The 17475-nt window shown below is 41.9% G+C and overlaps 1 protein-coding gene across 2 annotated transcripts in view; it reads right to left on the bottom strand.

Moving 5' to 3' along the window:
• Positions 1-17475, bottom strand: part of poldip2 (polymerase (DNA-directed), delta interacting protein 2) — a 77094-nt gene that overhangs the window by 26317 nt on the left and 33302 nt on the right. For both annotated transcript variants that reach the window (XM_084325505.1, XM_084325506.1), the window contains exons 3-5: positions 13402-13499; positions 8447-8546; positions 4979-5054 (exon numbers count right to left, since the gene is read on the bottom strand). In XM_084325505.1, the coding sequence (XP_084181631.1) occupies positions 4979-5054; positions 8447-8546; positions 13402-13499 (274 nt within the window). The remainder of the gene's footprint in view (positions 1-4978; positions 5055-8446; positions 8547-13401; positions 13500-17475) is intronic.

Below are 17475 nucleotides of genomic sequence, written 5' to 3'. Positions count from 1 at the left end.
GTCTGTGCCGACCAACTGGCCCCAGTATTCACTGACATATTTAACCTGTCCTTAGAACAGGCTGTCATCCCCACCTGCCTGAAGAAGTCCACTATTATCCCTGTACCCAAAAAATCCAAGCCTGCTTGCCTCAACGACTACCGCCCTGTAGCTCTCACCTCCATAGCCATGAAGTGCTTTGAGAAGCTAGTAAAGGGCTACATCTGCTCCTCCCTCCCCATCAACATGGACCCCCTGCAATTTGCATACCGCCCCAACAGGTCCACGGAGGACGCCATATCCCATGTGCTGCACACAGCAGCATCACACCTGGACAAGAGGCAGGGGAACTATGTGAGAATGCTATTCATCGACTACAGCTCGGCATTCAATACCATAGTCCCCTCCATACTCATAGCCAAGCTCAGGGACCTGGGCTTGGGCTATGACCTCTGCCAGTGGGTCTTGGACTTCCTGACTGGCAGACCCCAGGTGGTGAGAGCAGGCAACTGCACCTCCTCATCCATCACCCTCAACATAGGGGCCCCCCAGGGCTGTGTTCTGAGTCCCCTCCTCTACTCCCTGTACACACACGACTGTGTGGCTCAGCGGAGTAGCAATACAATCGTCAAATTTGCTGACGACACAGTGGTGGTGGGCCTGATCTCTGCCAACGACGAGAGGGCCTACCTGGAAGAGGTCAAGGTCCTGGCGGGATGGTGCCAGGAAAACAGCCTCTCCCTGAACGTCAGCAAAACAAAGGAGATGATTGTGGACTTCAGGAGGTCGGGGGTCAAGGACTACAGCCCCCTCAGCATCGACGGGGCACCGGTTGAGAGAGTCAACAGCTTCAAGTACCTCGGAGCCCACATATCCGAGGACTTGAAATGGACCATACACATTAACAGTGTGGTGAAGAAGGCACGACAACGCCTCTACTTCCTCAGGCGCCTAAGGAAGTTCCAAGTCAGCCAGAAGATCCTTAAGAACTTCTACTCATGTACAATAGAGAGCATCTTGACCGGCAACATCACCTCCTGGTTTGGGAATAGCACTGCAAAAGACCAAAGCAGACTACAAAGAGTGACACGTTCAGCCGAACGCACAATTGGAGGGGGGCTCCCCACTCTCCAGAACATTTACAACAAGCGTTGCAAGGGGAAGGCTAAGAGAATTATTAAGGACTCGAGCCACCCGAACAACTGCCTCTTTGAACTGCTGCCGTCAGGCAAGCGACACAGGAGTCTCAAGGCGAGCACAGAAAGACTCAGAAGTAGCTTCTATCCCCAGGCCATCAGGCTGCTAAACGAACAATGAATGAACACTACACAACAACAACCACCAAACACACATAGCACACACATCCACACGCACACACTCACTTTAAACAAACACACTGTAGCACCCACTACACACACTTTATAGCACACACCCACTTTAAACAAACACACTGTAGCACCCACTCCCCACACTTTATATTTATGGATGAAGGATTGCACTACAACTCGTACACCTTACTGTAAATTGTACCTAAAATTGTACCTCATCCCATTTCTGCTTTGCACTAGATAGTACTGTACATTAGTACACTGCATAGTATTGTGTATTGTATATTATATGGTAACTCAGAACATTGTACATATGTCTATACCGAACAACTGTGACCTCATTCTTCTTCTAAATTCATGCTATATTATGTTATTATGTTATTTGATACTATCTTGTCTAGCACAGTCTCTGGAGCGTAACAGTAAGAAGCATTTTGTATGAAAGTATTCTGTACTTCTGTATGACAACTATTAAAGAACTTGAACTTGAACTTGAACATGGTCATGTTTGTTGAATAAAGTTTAAAAAAAAAAAAAAATTATAATAATCCTGTTATTTTTTTTATTTCGATCTTCTGAAAATCACGTGATCGGCCCCCGATCCCGAGATCAGATCGGGACATCCCTAGTACATACCCAAGTATATGGAAGATTGCTCCACTTCTACAAGGTCCATTTGCATGTTCTTGGTATCTAGGGACATCTATTCATCTAGAAATATTTACTATGCTTGAGTAAATTGTAATGAACCAATTATATATATATTTATTTCTTATTAGGGCTGGGACTTTATCGCGTTAATTTTGATTAATTAACTACAGAAAGAATTCAACACAATTAACTCATTGAGCGCCACACTGTTTTTCCATCTGTACTGCCTGGCGCCAGCGTTAGACAATTTTCACGATGTTTGCGGACCCATCGTATATTCTATTATAGCTATGGAGACAATAGTATGGCTCATTTGACAGCCAATATTTATAGTCCAACATTGACAAACCAGTTCATTTCTACATACTTTCGTTTGTGCGCTATTCCACGCTAAACATTGCCCCGTTTAAAAATAATCCAGTCTAGTTTTCTAGATAGTGAGATATGACGTGTTATATGCATATGCGCAAATCATTCGGGTTGCTCGCCTGAAACCTATATTATTTCCAAATCAAAAGGTATATACCATATTAGGGCTGGGCGATATGGCCTCTAAATGATATCACAATATGTTTTTACTCTATCACGACAATACACTATATAGATTGCGATATATATATATTTTTTTATCTACTTTTTTCTCCCATTTTCTATTTTTTTCCCATCCCAATTTCGTATTGTCCAATTCTACCCTCCCCTGTCTCGAACGCTGTTAGGCCATGCCTCCCACAGGTCGACTGCAATGTGGACCAAGCCTTGCATCACGTGTCCCCTCCGGTACACGAGGAGGCAGCTGTTGCATCTTTTCACCTGAACAGCGCAATCTCTCTCAGCGGCGAGGGTCTGCGTGGGAGGGACACGCCGCCCTCGTTGCTTCCTGATTCTGCTGCGCAGGCGCACCAACCGCCCTGTAGGAGTCGCTGTCCACAACGTCCGATCCCCACCCACCAGCTTCCCACCCCCTAATACTGCCAATTGTATTAGTATGAGCGACCAGCCTGTTTTAGGTCCGGTAAAATACGATGCTGTGATCAATACAAAAGCATGTTTTAGGTTCTGTAAAATAGACCTAAAATAGACCTTACCTTAGTCAGAAGGTACTCCACAATGAATAATCCATGTGGTTCCATCGCGATCGCCATTACTCGTGTGCATTGGGTCTGGCTATAATACGGGAAACAATAGGTTTCAGTCAAGCAAATCTCCGACAGATGACTGTGTGCTGACTTCACTTTGAGGGGGAAGGGATAGCGAGGCACTGAAAGACACCTTAAGAGACCCAGTTCAAAAGGAAGGCGATACTGCCACCTGTCGGGATCCGATCATCATAATATATAACGATATATCAAATAAATAAATATAACTTAGGCAGCGGTGCCAGGGAGACACAGGCAGGTCTGCGCGAGTGTTTAGAATGGGGAAATCAAAAACAAAAACAAGGATCTAAAAACGAGAAAACGGTTGGATTTGAAACACGAGAATTCTAATTTTGGCGCAGAAAGAGTTACACATTTTATCGCATGCGGGCCGTCACACTCACACGCACGTCACGGCACTTGCAAGCGTCATTTGACAAGCCGTTCTGACAAGTGTTTTGATGCGCACGTCTGAATGAATGAACGTGGGCGGGCATTTTGTATTTTCACACTGGTTTCTTTTATTACAAAAGCCTTTGTGAAAGTCATTTTCTGTGGGATTTTTATAAACTTTGGACCTGTACTACATAAGACTTCAGGCTATGTGCATTGTATGTTACTATTTCACTTTACTGTTAGATTTGTACTCTGGTTAGATGCCAAACTTATTTTCGTTGTAATGTACTTGTGCTGTATACTGACAATACATTTGAATCTAATCTTTCGCGCTACAGTACCTGTTGAATCTGTTTTGCACATGTCCTGTGCATAACCCTATAACGAGCTGGCTGGGCATTTCTGTATACAAATTCATGTGCACGAGAACACGCTTTCAGTTTAAGAATGAGTGACATTCTTCATTCAGGGGAGGGTAGTTGAGCACACTTTGGCCATTTACGAACACCTTTTCACACGTTCAGGCATCCGCAAATCTTTTTCTAAATTTGTTAGTTCAAACTAATTACGAAGATAGTTACGTATACACTTTCGATCATGAGGTCCATTGCAACAAATCTAAGGTAATAACTTGTTTAAATTACAGGTCAGAAACGAGGCGATGGCTGATCCCATTCAACTCAATGTCAACCAAACTGAAAGTTTCCACATTTGGCACCAATGTGCGTTCAGGTGCTACATAGTGACGTGATGACCGTTCCTTCTTTTATAGTTTCCTTGGCAAGGTCCATTCTCTAAGAGTGGTTTGTCTTTATCCAAACAGTAGGAAGGCTGAAAGGGAGACACAGTGGGGACAGTGGAGAGGGTTTTGATGAGATTAAATATATATATATATATACATACACAGATGTATGTTGAGATATATGTTCTCATGAAAATGGGATCATATGTTATGGTTGTTATGTTTGTGTTAAAGTGAGTAGCCTATACGTTCATATGCATGTGTTGTATTGAAATGTGGTGCAACTCTATTCTAAGTCTTGTGTTTGTTCTTGTACTTGCAGTACGTAAAGACGTGATGGTATGACGCACTGGCGGGAAGCCGAGAACGTATACTTAGCTGTCAGCTGTCATCAGTCAGCTGTCAGTGCGCACAGGGGTGAAATGGTGTCACAGCTGGGAGTGATGTGGTGTTTGTAATGGAGAAGTTTGGTTCACTTGTTGTAAATAAACTATTCACATAAAAGAAACAAAACGGATGAGGCGTTCTTTGTGTGGATAAATACATATGATAAGATATGAACATTGATGGCGAAGAAACAGAACGCTCTACATTGAACATGGAGAGCGAAGGAACAGGAAACTACAATGTATATACATTTTCCCCCTCTTTGAATTGAAATCCAGGGGGCACATGTGGTTCCAAAGGCAGAGAGGGTCTTACCACTATACTGGACATGTGGTACTGGTTTTGATTAGGCTCCATACCTGGGATGGCGTACAAAGCTCTGCTGTCATCGTGGTTGGCCAGAAACGTCACTGCTTCTGTCTGGGACCTCTGGGACTGTCGAATAGGAGACAAAGACATGTCAGAACAACTGCTACATCTATAATGGCCACACAAACACTATTGTCCAAGCTTGGCTAGATTGTAGAATACAGTCTTTAAAGTCTGGGGGAAAGTCAATTGAGAGATTTGTTTCTAAAGACATTATACAGGTTAGAAAATAGTTACTGAAAACATGTGAAAAGACTGAATTATGTAGTACTAAATTGTGGAGTTAGAATGTTAAACCTGTTTTTCACCATTTTGGTGTTCAGGATATTTTTGGGCGGGGCTTAAATCATGGCTCGTTGGCGCACAGGAGCTGTCCTTGGCATAACCCCTCCCCTAACACTATATAAAAATGACAGTACTTGGTACTTGAGCTGAAAGGGAATTGTCAATTAAGCATGATTGACCCCACCCCCACGATCCTGAGAAATGGTCTGAGCAGCCACATGAGCTGATTTTGACTGGGTTTTATCATTTATAATAAAACACAAGATACTTGTGCCCTAATGATAAGGATGAATGCTCAATGAAGAAACCCAAACCCATCTATGCTACTCAGTTTATTCAGAGGCCTGGTGTTTCGTCTAGTTAGGCCCACAACACCTCGGGACGCTGGAAGGGTTAGTTCCAGCGTCCCAGAACCACCCACCTCCATGCTAGCTTCCACTTGTCCATGATAGCCACACACTAAACCTCCCTGTTATCCTATGTTAACAATAGAACAATTCCTGATACCAATATCGCACATAAAACCGAAACAACAGACAAGATCCACTGACTGCCTTTCAATGCTTCTTCCGACATCTCATTTGGCGCTTTTCCCAAACTAGTTATTAATGTTTTTAATCATTCAGATTTGGCTGGGTGGTTAATACCATTTTCTGTGGTGTGACACACATTTATTTTCACTTTACCCCAACTTTAATCTTGTTTCATCTATGCTTTCCATTGTATCTTCAGCTGTGGTTCTCAACCTAGGGGTTTGGACCCCTTGAGATGATTTTGGGGGGGTCACGAAAGGATATACAAATACATCATCACGTTTATAATCTTTGGTACAGTTGCGTTGTTTTTGTCATGTGAAATAAGAAATATTTGAAGTCTAATGCTCTCTTCCAATTATGAATCAAGTGAAGTAGCCTGAAAAGGGGAAAACGAATCACTCGAAAACGAATTCACCATTATGTCTATGCTTGACCATGAGGGGGAGGGGTAACATTTCCAAAAGGGTTGAGAACCACTGATCTACAGTAGGCTTGCCACGGTAGTCAGTGTTACTGTTGTGAAGGGCCAGATTAAACCGAATATATATATTTATTTATATATATATATTTAATTGTATTTGTATATTCTCTAATATTCCCTGATATCCCTTGTATATTCCTTGTACAATATGCATTGAATATCCATTCTAGCCTACTGAACATCCCATAATAGTCTCCATTCTACTATTGGTCGAGACCTTGGTGCCAGGCTGCCATACCCCCCAGACCCAGTTCAAACGTACCGCTCAACATGTACGAACAAGTCCTAGTTCCGCGTAGGAATCTGGCTACCGCACCACTAACGGTACTATTTGTTCATAGTGCGTATATATACTGCGCTACTAAAGTAGGACTTCCTTTTTAGTCCAGTTTCTTACCCTCCAATAGAGTGACAGACGTAAAGCCTCCCCGCGACGCCACGTGTGGGAGTAAGGCCAAGTTCGGCCTACCATCGGTATTGAGACATCGTGTATATTAATATTTGAATAGTCATATTTGGCACTATATCGTCGAGTTGGACGTAGTCTATTAAGCTAATAATAGTCTGTTAATATGTAGTGCTTCGTGCGGTGAGAATACTATCGTAGTCAGTACCCCATCGTTTCGGGCAGAGAACTGGCTGCTTATCCAGGGTGGCCGACCCCATGTGAGGCTGCACCCGAGGAGCCCCAGAGCCGACGAGCGAGTGGACCTGCATACCGGATTATTCTACCGACGACAGCCCGCCTTCCCAGGCACGGATTATGCTTTGTATACAGTGATTATTCTATGGATAAAGACCAACACTGCCGTGTGTTGGAAACCCCCCCCCGGAGAGGACGACAGGTGAGGAGACGCTCTACACGACGAGGTCGCTTCACGTCTCTCCATCGTGGACCGAAGGAAGCCGGCCCACAGAGAGTCCAACTGCTTTCATCTGTGGATCGAGGATCGCTGAGGCACCGAGCCGCACAACCGTGGGTTCTCCCAGGATACCCTCGGCCAGACGGATACAGCCAGACTCTACCCCCCCCCCCCTCCTCCAGTTGTCTTACAAGCGACCGGAATTCCCCCCTAGTGTATCCAGTTCTATAATCATTAAAGTATCATTGCTATTATTCCTTAACTATTCCAGGTCGTATATGTACCACCTGCGCCTTCAGAGATTGGACATTCTCTATTGATATACCGACGAATACTCTTGCCATAAAAGTGCATACTAATTCCCATTCATAAATGTGATTGATTTGATTAAGTGCTTGCTCTACACACCATCGCTGTGTAGAAATAAAGACCTATTTCTAATTCGTACATTTGTGTTGGATCCGTTTCATCTACGTGACAGTGTTCATCATAATATATTTATGCCGAGTACTGGGTGGCCGAATATTAAGTATAAAGGTAGTGGTAGTAAGTATCATATCTAGTAATACAGTCAGGGAATTGTACCCCTCAGTTACAGTTACCATGTTACTCAGTGTGTTACTCAGTGTTCAGGCATCCATCAAGTACATTACATGCCCACCTGCCCCACCGGTGTATGGTTTTTTTTATCCATTCTTTTTAGAAACAAACAACGGGTTACACAACAATGGCAGAGAATTTGGAAATATTTCTGATTAAACGCTGCAGCAGATCGACTGGAGAGGAGCTCAGAGGACCAGTCCAGAGTCTCCAGACCAGCAACAGCATGTTTTTTTGTGCGATTTGCTAAATAAACCTGAAGCTACATTGATCAGTCAATGAACGGATAGAAAATTGATGGAAGGTATTACTGTCCGTTGGTTTCTTTTTAAATTAGGACATAACGTAAACTCTGTCTGTCCAACAAATGGATACTAGTCATTGAAAATTTATTAAAAACAGACATAGACGGACAGACACAGTGGATCAATATAGCGGCATAACATTAAAGATTAAAGTAAGTGCTCTACAGATATTGATTTTGTAAAATGTCCGGTGTCACCAGTAATACCGGTGTTGTCATGAGTTTATTAGTCATGGAAAATGTCACATGACCGCGGCAATCTAATCTACAGTATAGCACAATGGCAGATTGGAGATCGCAAAGAGGGATGATACATTATGCTGCTCCTGGGTGGAACAGAGGGAGCTGTCTGAAGCGTTACTGAGGAGGCAGATATACTAGTGACTCACTATGTGAGGGCAGTCCCTGGTGTCGATGAGGACCTGGTAGTAGGTGTGCGTCTTCCCCTTCACCTCCTTGGAACCATGGGCTCCTGGGGGCTCAGGTTTGCTGGGGAGAAAGAGACATAGGAAGTAAGGATATCTTTTATTAATCCCTCACCGGGAAATTCCAAGTATGAAGCAGGAATGGAACGATACCACTTCTTTCACTGCCAATACCAATTATAGACTCATAAATAGGGGTGGGACAACACAAGTAACTCATGATATGATGCTGTGACGGCATTTGGCCCCCGATAACGATAATATCACAATACGAATATGATATCTGCGATAATCAATATATTGTAAAAAATGTCATGTATGATACATTATGATATCTGTGTAACAATATCTGTTATGTATTTATTCACAGAATTATCAGATTATTTAGTGTGCATCACAAACTGGCCAACTGTACATGAAACAATGTACAACAAATTGTATAGTGCCTCTTTAAACACACACTGACCGAAACTTGATTATTATTAACTATTAATTATTAGGGATGCCCCGATCGATCGGCCACCGATCGTTATCGGCCGATAATCAGTATAAATATGCGATCGGGGAATTCCGATAATTAGTCATATTCGCCGATTGCGGAAACTGATCAAGTGGATATCTCACTCGCTTGTCTCAGACGCACAGGACCTGCAAACTGCTCCTCCTCCCTAGCCCCGCCCGTACCCGTGTAGAGTTTGTAAACACGGAGGCGGACCTCCTCTGCTGAGTCTAGATAGTGCATTCGACCTGAGCTAACGTTAGCTACCTAGCTATCGTTACTGTTTAAACAAAATTACCCAGTCAACTATTCACTTTTAGTAGGCATTGTCTAACGGTATTTAGCCGGCTAGCTACTGATAGCTCCGGATATCAACAAATGCCCCAGGAAGTCTAGTAGCCCATGTTGATATCTCCGTTAGCTTGCGTTAGCTGACGTTAGTTCACGGTTCAAAACGAAATGTCCGATTGAACTAAATAGTTGTCTTAACGTCATCTAGCCGGCTAGCAGTAGCTACAGATAGCTCCTGATATCAATGTCTTATAACATTGATTGAATGCGTATTCGAGCTGAGGGCATGTTGAATGTGAAATGACCAAAGCATAACGTTACCAAGGCAATAGGGTCCCGCTGCAGCGCCGGAGAATCCTTTTTGGAGCTAGGGCTACTAGAGTACACACAGACAGTGGAGCTGTTTGCAGATAGCGAGCATTTTGACTTGTTGCGTGGTGGCGATGTCTCGCAGATAATACAAGTACAAGTCTAATTATATAATATATATATTTTATTAAAAAAAAAAAATTATATAAAATAATTTTTAATTTCTTTTTAATCAAAAACGATCGGTATCGGATCGGTATCGGCCGATATGGCTCACGACGATCGGTGATCGGTATCGGTGGCAAAAAACGTGATCGGGGCATCCCTATTAATTATGTCCCTAACAGAAAACGTTGTTACCATCTGCAATAAAAATATATACACATCATGTATTTTATAGTGCTGTCAATCGATTAAAATATTTTACTCGATTAATCGCATGATTGTCCAGTTAACTCGCGATTAATCGCAAATTAATAAAAAAATATCTATTTTTTCTTTTACCTTAAACAGATATTTTTCAAGTTTTAGTACTCTTATCAACATGCGAGTCAACAAATGCTTGCTTTATGCAGCCATTTAACACAAAAGGATGACCCTCATGCATTGCAAATTTGCATCAAATTCAAAACAGAGTGATGCACAAAATAACTTAACACTTTGGGTGCCGGGAACCGTCTTTAGACGTCTTTGCTGGCCATGCTAAAGTTGCCGGAGGACGCGTTACGTCGTCCTTATATCAATATTTCAAAAATCTGCGATCGGATTCATATGTCCCCTCCGCTGGCCTGAGATCCACCAGCAGGACCCACTGAGCTCTCTGGCGGTTCAGGAGCGCCATCTGGTGGCCGATCGGCGCAATCGCCAAACAGGATGTGCCATAGAGGTTGTGCTAGACGTCCGTAGTACTTCCGGGCGCTCGCTATAGGTCATGGGACTCTGGCTCGTCACGCTACACAGTGATCGATTGGCAATAACTCGATAAACAACATGATTTGGACGTATATACCATTATACAAGCTGGAGATGGACCGGGTAAAAATATATCCCATAATGATAAGATTTCTACTCTACGATGATCGCCCAACAGCGCGCGGAGACTGGGGTGAGTTTCAGCGTGTAACGTTACCGTCTTCGATACTAACTGCTATTATCAACATTTGACCCACATTAGATGATTGGTATAACGCTGCCCACGGAATTATAAACGCCCTCTCGCCCATCCGGTCAACATCAGATGACGTGTAGTAACTTCTAGAAGTACGTCTAGTTGGAATTTTTTATATCGCGCTGATTGCCATCAAACTGTATTTCATCATAAATATAATGCATTTGGGGCTATATATCACGTTCTGGAGAAAGCTGCAGAAAGAGATGAAAACATACTTATACATTAGACCATACTTTACTATGAATATGTGAATGAAAAAGTTTAACGTTGCTACACAATGAACAATACATATAGGACTTTGAATGGGCCCTAATAATGGCAATGTAGCAATAGAATTAAAAAAGTTATAGCCCTGCAAAGAAGGGGACTTTCTCCATAGACAAATAGCGCTGGCAATCTATGGTATATCATGATTGATTGATTGATATAGGCAGCCAAAGTGTTAAAAGAAAATAATAATTTAAAACAATGAATAAAGTGTGCATGAAATAATAGGGGAAAGAAAACGTTAGGAACTTGTTACATTCACTCACACAAGGGCTGATTAATCACACACCCCCCCCTCTCTCTCACACACACACTCCCAGCTCTCTTTCCCCTTCCTCATCTCCCTCACCCCCTCTCTCTCTATATCTCACACACACACACACTTCAGAAACAAACATAGTATTAATGAGAGCATCAATAATACACCGAGTGAAGTCTAGTACAAAAAACAAACAAAAAAAAAACATTTTCTTTTTTTTTAAGTTAATCATGAGTTAAAAAAAATAGTGGCGTTAATAGAATCGGGCGATAACGCGTTAATACCGTGTTAACTTTGACAGCCGTACTATTTTATCTAATAAGATAATGTTTTCAGTCTGTTCACCTCATTCATATTGATAATTACAAAGATCTAACGTGCCAAAAGATGTGGCAAAAAGATGTGGCAAAAATGCCGAAATGATTTTAATATTGGGGAGATTCTCCAAACCCATTTTTTATCTGGTATCTGCCCGATATCCGATTGCAATATCGGTGCTAAAGCAAAATAACTCATTACCTCAGACCCAACCACAGGACCTAGCTAACGACCATCAGATTACTGGATAGGTGTAAACTAGGTTATAAGCATGTTTGATAGTGAATTAACTTTAACTTTAACAATTTCCTGAACTTTTTATATTGATATTAATTCTCAAATTTAGAAAAATTTGCTATATATATCACAATCTTTTTTTCTCAAAACATTTTTGTATAACTAATGGTTCAAGTCTATATGGGTGCATGGGAAATGTAAAATGATCATTGCAGCAGGGTTTCCGTTAGAAAAAATTGTTGCCGGTCTCCGTGACCTGCAAGATTTCAACTACCGGACAAATGAGATTAATTCCGGTCATAGTTTATTGAGCTTTAAAACAATTGATAGGCAGGCTCATGTCATCCTCAAGGCATGTAGATTTATAATATTATTACTTAAAACTAGGCTACTTTTGCGTATACAGTCATTAATATATTCCAAATAAAATAAGTCCCTCGATACTCCGTCTCCGTGCTGCTGCTGACTTGAAATAAAATAGACCGCGTATGTGGCAGTCGGTCCGACACTAAACAGCAGTCTGTTATAATCACATTTTTATGAGCTAACGAATTCCGTTATATTGGACATTTGTATTAATTATATCAAGCGAAGAACTGAGAAAGCAGAGAGACTGCAACATTATCGTGGTTTGCGTGACTACTCTCTCCACCTCAATGTCACGCGGTCGAAAAGGGCGCTTGTCTATTGGACAGTGGAAATGTGTGTGTGGCTGCGATCCTGTGTGTGCGCGCGCGCGTGTGTGTGTGTCTGTGTGTGTACTGCGGAGCCCAGATCAGCGGAGCCGAGTTTTGACATGGCATTGATCCATTGTTCTATTGAAGCACATTACCTACCACCATCCTCTCGCTAAACAACTTGTAGACCACGGTGTTTTTATGAGTGCCCACAAGTAGCCGTTTTAATAATATAATAAGCCGCGCGCCTCGGTAATAATAATAAGCCGCGTTTTTTCTTCCTTCTTCCCAAGATGCACAGACATAGATAGATAGATAGAGAGAGAGAGAGAGAGAGATAGATAGATAGAGAGATTAGATGCAGTGTGCTTGTTTTGCAGTGAGTGCTGCGAGCAGTAATAATAATAATCACTTCCTATATTTGGTTCGCGTTTGGTCCGATGAAGCGAACCGAGACCTACGTTTTTAAAGCTCTCGCTGACAACGTCGTTGTCATTATTAGAAGCAACGAGGAAACAAATGTAATGATCGTTTCGTTCATCGCATAGGCTATTTAATTTTAGCCTATTTTAATACAATTCAAATAATCAAATTGTGCTTAGACTCAGGGAATTATTTTCACCGGACATTAAGACCGGAGAAATTAAATATGTCGGACTTCAGGAGATTTTGCCGGACAAATACCGGTAATTACCGGCTAACGGAAACGCTGCATTGCAGAAGCTTAAAATGGTTGTTTTCTGAATGTATTGTTTGTAGGGATGTTCAATATTGGCTTTTTTACCGATATCCGATATACCAATATTGTCCAACTCTTAATTTCCGATACCGATATCAACCGATACCGATATATGCGGGTCTGAGGAAACTGAGGAAAAGGATTTAGTTTACCTGTCCGTCATGGGCGGGGTGACATCTCTGTCATAGAGCCGGGCATGCCAGGGGAACAAGACAATGCCTCTGTAGCCAAACACACTGTGGAGGAACAGCTGAGGATAGAACACAACAACACAACAGATATGTTGGATTATACAGTACATACATACCATTAGCATTCCGTTTATTTCGTATTGTATTTTGTTTACTTCGTAATGTATAGAGCTTGCTTAATAATTAGTATTTTCATGACACATTGCATCCTTTGTTTTTGTCACTATCTTTCATCATTGCATTTGTTTGTCAAGATAATAGAACCTACATCATCATATACTCGAGTCCAGAATAAACTTTTCATTGGCCATGTTTCTAGCGTCTACTCCTCATGGACCCGAAAAAACGTTATAAATTAAACGTTTATTTTGGAGCATATGAGTGTGCAGTGGTACAATCGTTTTCGCTTGGTGGTTCAATTGGAACATGAGTGCAGTCAATAATAATAAACTTTATTTACCGTAATTTTCGGACTATAAGCCGCGCCTTTCCCCCCAATTTTTCGACCCTGAGGCTTATATAACGGTGCGGCTTGTGACTCACGTGACCAAACCCGAAAATGTAAAAATCTAAATATTGCTTTTTTGACTGCATTGAAATGTTATTTATCTGTTCCCTTATTTGCTAAACTTAATACAACTTGTAAATGAGTTAATTCTTGTTATTTGTCCGACAGTATTGTGTCCCAATGCTGGTTGGAAGACTACAAACAGAAGCTGGGTGTGGTCTGTCTGCGCGTGCACTTAGCGAGGTGTTGAAACACACAAGAATAGCGAAATGTTAATACACTTATCATAACGTTATAAGTTATAGCAACTTAACTTGTGACAAACGCCAGTGTTATTACGCGTTGCACTGACTCCGAAAAGACCATCATAAAATGCGAGTCGGGCCGTTTTGTCATTAAACAACATTAAATCACATTTAGAATGTCACGAATTTTATGAGTGAACGAATTTCGTTCGAGTCTATTTATTGCAACCTAATGTCATCAGAAAGTAATTTAATCAAATACAGTTTAGTACTGTTTTCGCCTGGACAGTCGCCACTATGCGCGCACCTCTGCCTTGTCATCTCGCCCCTATGCTGCACGTTCTGCCGCTGCAATCAAGCCAAGGCACACGAAGGGTTAAGTGTGACTTAACCCTTCGTGTGCCTTGGCTTGACTGCAGCGTCGATTGGAAGCAGTCCCTGTTCTCTGTGTTGCTTCTCTTTGTGACTCGTTGGTGTACCGGCAGCGTGCAGCGCGACAATCAGAATAAGAAATGATCTGGCTAGATTGACCCACATCATATGAATACTAGGTCCTCCTTATAATACATTTACATTTAGTCATTTTGCGATGTGTTTGCTCAAAATAAAGTACCAAACATTTGCACATGCAACAAAGAAAATAGGCCTTTACAATATTCAAAAGAAAATGGGGAAAACTCAAAGAAAACAACAGACAACTTACTGTAGGTATTATATTTCTTTTGGAAGATGGATTTTTACAGCTAATGGCCACTAGGGGACATCCTAAATCTATCCTAAAAACGAAAGCAAAAGCTGAAGTTTGCGAGTGGATCCTGACAGCGTGGAGGAGTGTCAAAACATCCACGATCACCAACGGGTTCCGAAAGGCTGGACTGCTGCGTGATGAAGAGGAAGACGCCGCCACAGCTGAGGCCCTTCAGAGGCTGTTACGAAGCCACCCTGAGCCTGTTCGTTTCTGACACTGAAGATGAGGACTTTGGTGGTTTTAGTACGCAGGAAGAAGAAGAAGATGAGGATTAATGACTTGACTTTTCTGGTTACAGCAGCCGTGTACTGCACCTTAGCCTAAAAGATGAAGATTACCGGTAATGACTTTTCTGGTAGGCTGATTACCGTATATTTTAAGCAGCCGTGTTACTGCAACTTTAGGCTTACGCGCTTATTGTCGTGTTACATGCACTTTATTTTGCACTTTTTAAAAAACACATTTAATTTAGCCATTGATATTGCCTCGTAAACTGGTTGCAATTCCCCCTCCCCCCCCCCTCCTCCTCCTCGCAGTCCGTCGTCCAATGAGCGAGAGTTAAAATAGGCTATAGGCTTCTAAAACTATTTAATATGCTAAACTTCTTTTTAAATTCACATTTCTTTATTTAATTTAATTGTTCCCGACATAATGCTATATGCCCCGACCAGATCCTTGACTCCGTTGCGATACAGATTCATTAGAATAGTAAGTGACTATCTTTTTTTTTTTACCAGCTGTAGATCAATGCCGGTTCGTGCGCTGGGAGCGCACCGTTTAGGTTTGAAAGTTGAAAAGTTTGTGTGTCTGAAACGCTATGCGATACTGTACTGTACAGTACAGTTTACACAGCACAGTACATGTTCTGTATACTATTGCACTAAATGGTAACACTTGTTATGCAAATATGCAACTTGTTTGTTGAAATGTTAATAAATGGGAGCTTCCTCAAACAGCCATCTCTTTCCCGACAATCCCCTCTGTGCACAAACCCTTACATATTAGGGGTGCACCGATGTATCGGTCGGGTATCGGTATCGGCCGATAAGTGCCTTGTTGACTGCAATCGGCCTATAAGCTCGAATGTGCCGATGGCAGTAGCCGATAAGTTCAGTCACGTCCTGCACAACGGCGCCGCCCCCAGTCCCCCACACACAAGCTACTGCATCAAAGTTAATACTAAATATTCAACATTCTCTTTTGAGACTCCGCTTCAGACTCTTATCATTTGGCACTAAAAGCTAAACATTGTCACCGATATGGCTGTCATTAATTATGTACGCGAGGTGGTCGCTCAGTGACTACGTTAACATGAGCTAGGTTAGCTAGCATGAGCTACCGGCAGATGGAAGACTAACGTTACTGGTGAAAATGTGATTTACGTTGGAATACTCCTTTGCCAACTTGCTGTACTTTGCTTGCAGGTCTGCAGCCATTATTGCTGGATTATGAATAGCCCCAACTTTAGCCAAGGTAACGTTATGGCTAAACCTTTAACGTTAGTTAACGCTAGCTTTCGGTTAGCTGTTCAATGCTATTAATAACACAACCAAGCGAACCCATCACAGCTCCCCGTCAACACCCCTCTCTCGGGAAGATGGCATTTAAGAAAGTATCTGCTGTTAAAATGACAAACATTCGTTTTGTGGCATTAACGTTATATAGTTAGTGTTACACGTTCAATAACATCAGCATATTATTTACCCGAAGATAGCAAGTAAGCAAGACATTACTCCGTTCATAGCTCAGTTCCATTCCGTTGCTCATTCCGTACCCAACTACCCATTCTGCAATCTGTTAATAAAGTTTTCAACCAGACAAATGTATAGAAAGGCTTTGTTTTATTATAACATTTGTTGCAGTAAAATCATTGTGTCTCGTTTGGTCATCTTGTGGAGCGCTGGTCGGCGGGCAGCTAACGTATTAGCTTGTTGTGGTTCTCGCAAGCAGATCAATGGCGGCATGCCCGGAAGTAGAAAATGAATAAACGCTTGCCGATTGGTGGTAAGAACAGCAGGAGGTGGGTGCTAGCGGTGTGACGTAATTGGCCGAATCGACTGTCAATCAATCAAAATGGTTCTATTGCATTGGTTGAGAGAATAGTATCCATCTGCAGGCCGCCAGATGATACTGGGAGAGGGATAGTGCTACATGGCATGGTGGAATTAATACCATAAACATATTTCTTGATGTTTCCTTTTTTTAAGTAAGTAAAGAGGCCTACAAATACAAACATACACATACAAATATACAGTAGTTTCATTAAAAAAATATATATATAAAAAAAAAAAAATATTAAAAGAAATTACAAATACTTATTTTTTGCCACAAATCGGTATCGGCCGATTGTGTTAGTTGAACAATCGGTATCGGTGGCCAATTTTCATATCGGTGCATCCCTATTACATAGGTAATTAAACATTAAAACACCTGCGGTTTATAGTCCAGTGCGGCTTATATATGTATACATCATTCAATTTAGCTGCTGCGGCTTATATTCAGGTGCGGCTTATAGTGCGAAAAATTACGGTATA

This window comes from Notolepis coatsorum (assembly GCF_963971535.1).
Source record: "Notolepis coatsorum genome assembly, chromosome: 1".
NCBI lineage: Eukaryota > Metazoa > Chordata > Actinopteri > Aulopiformes > Paralepididae > Notolepis > Notolepis coatsorum.
This window is presented reverse-complemented; position numbering and strand designations above follow the sequence as displayed.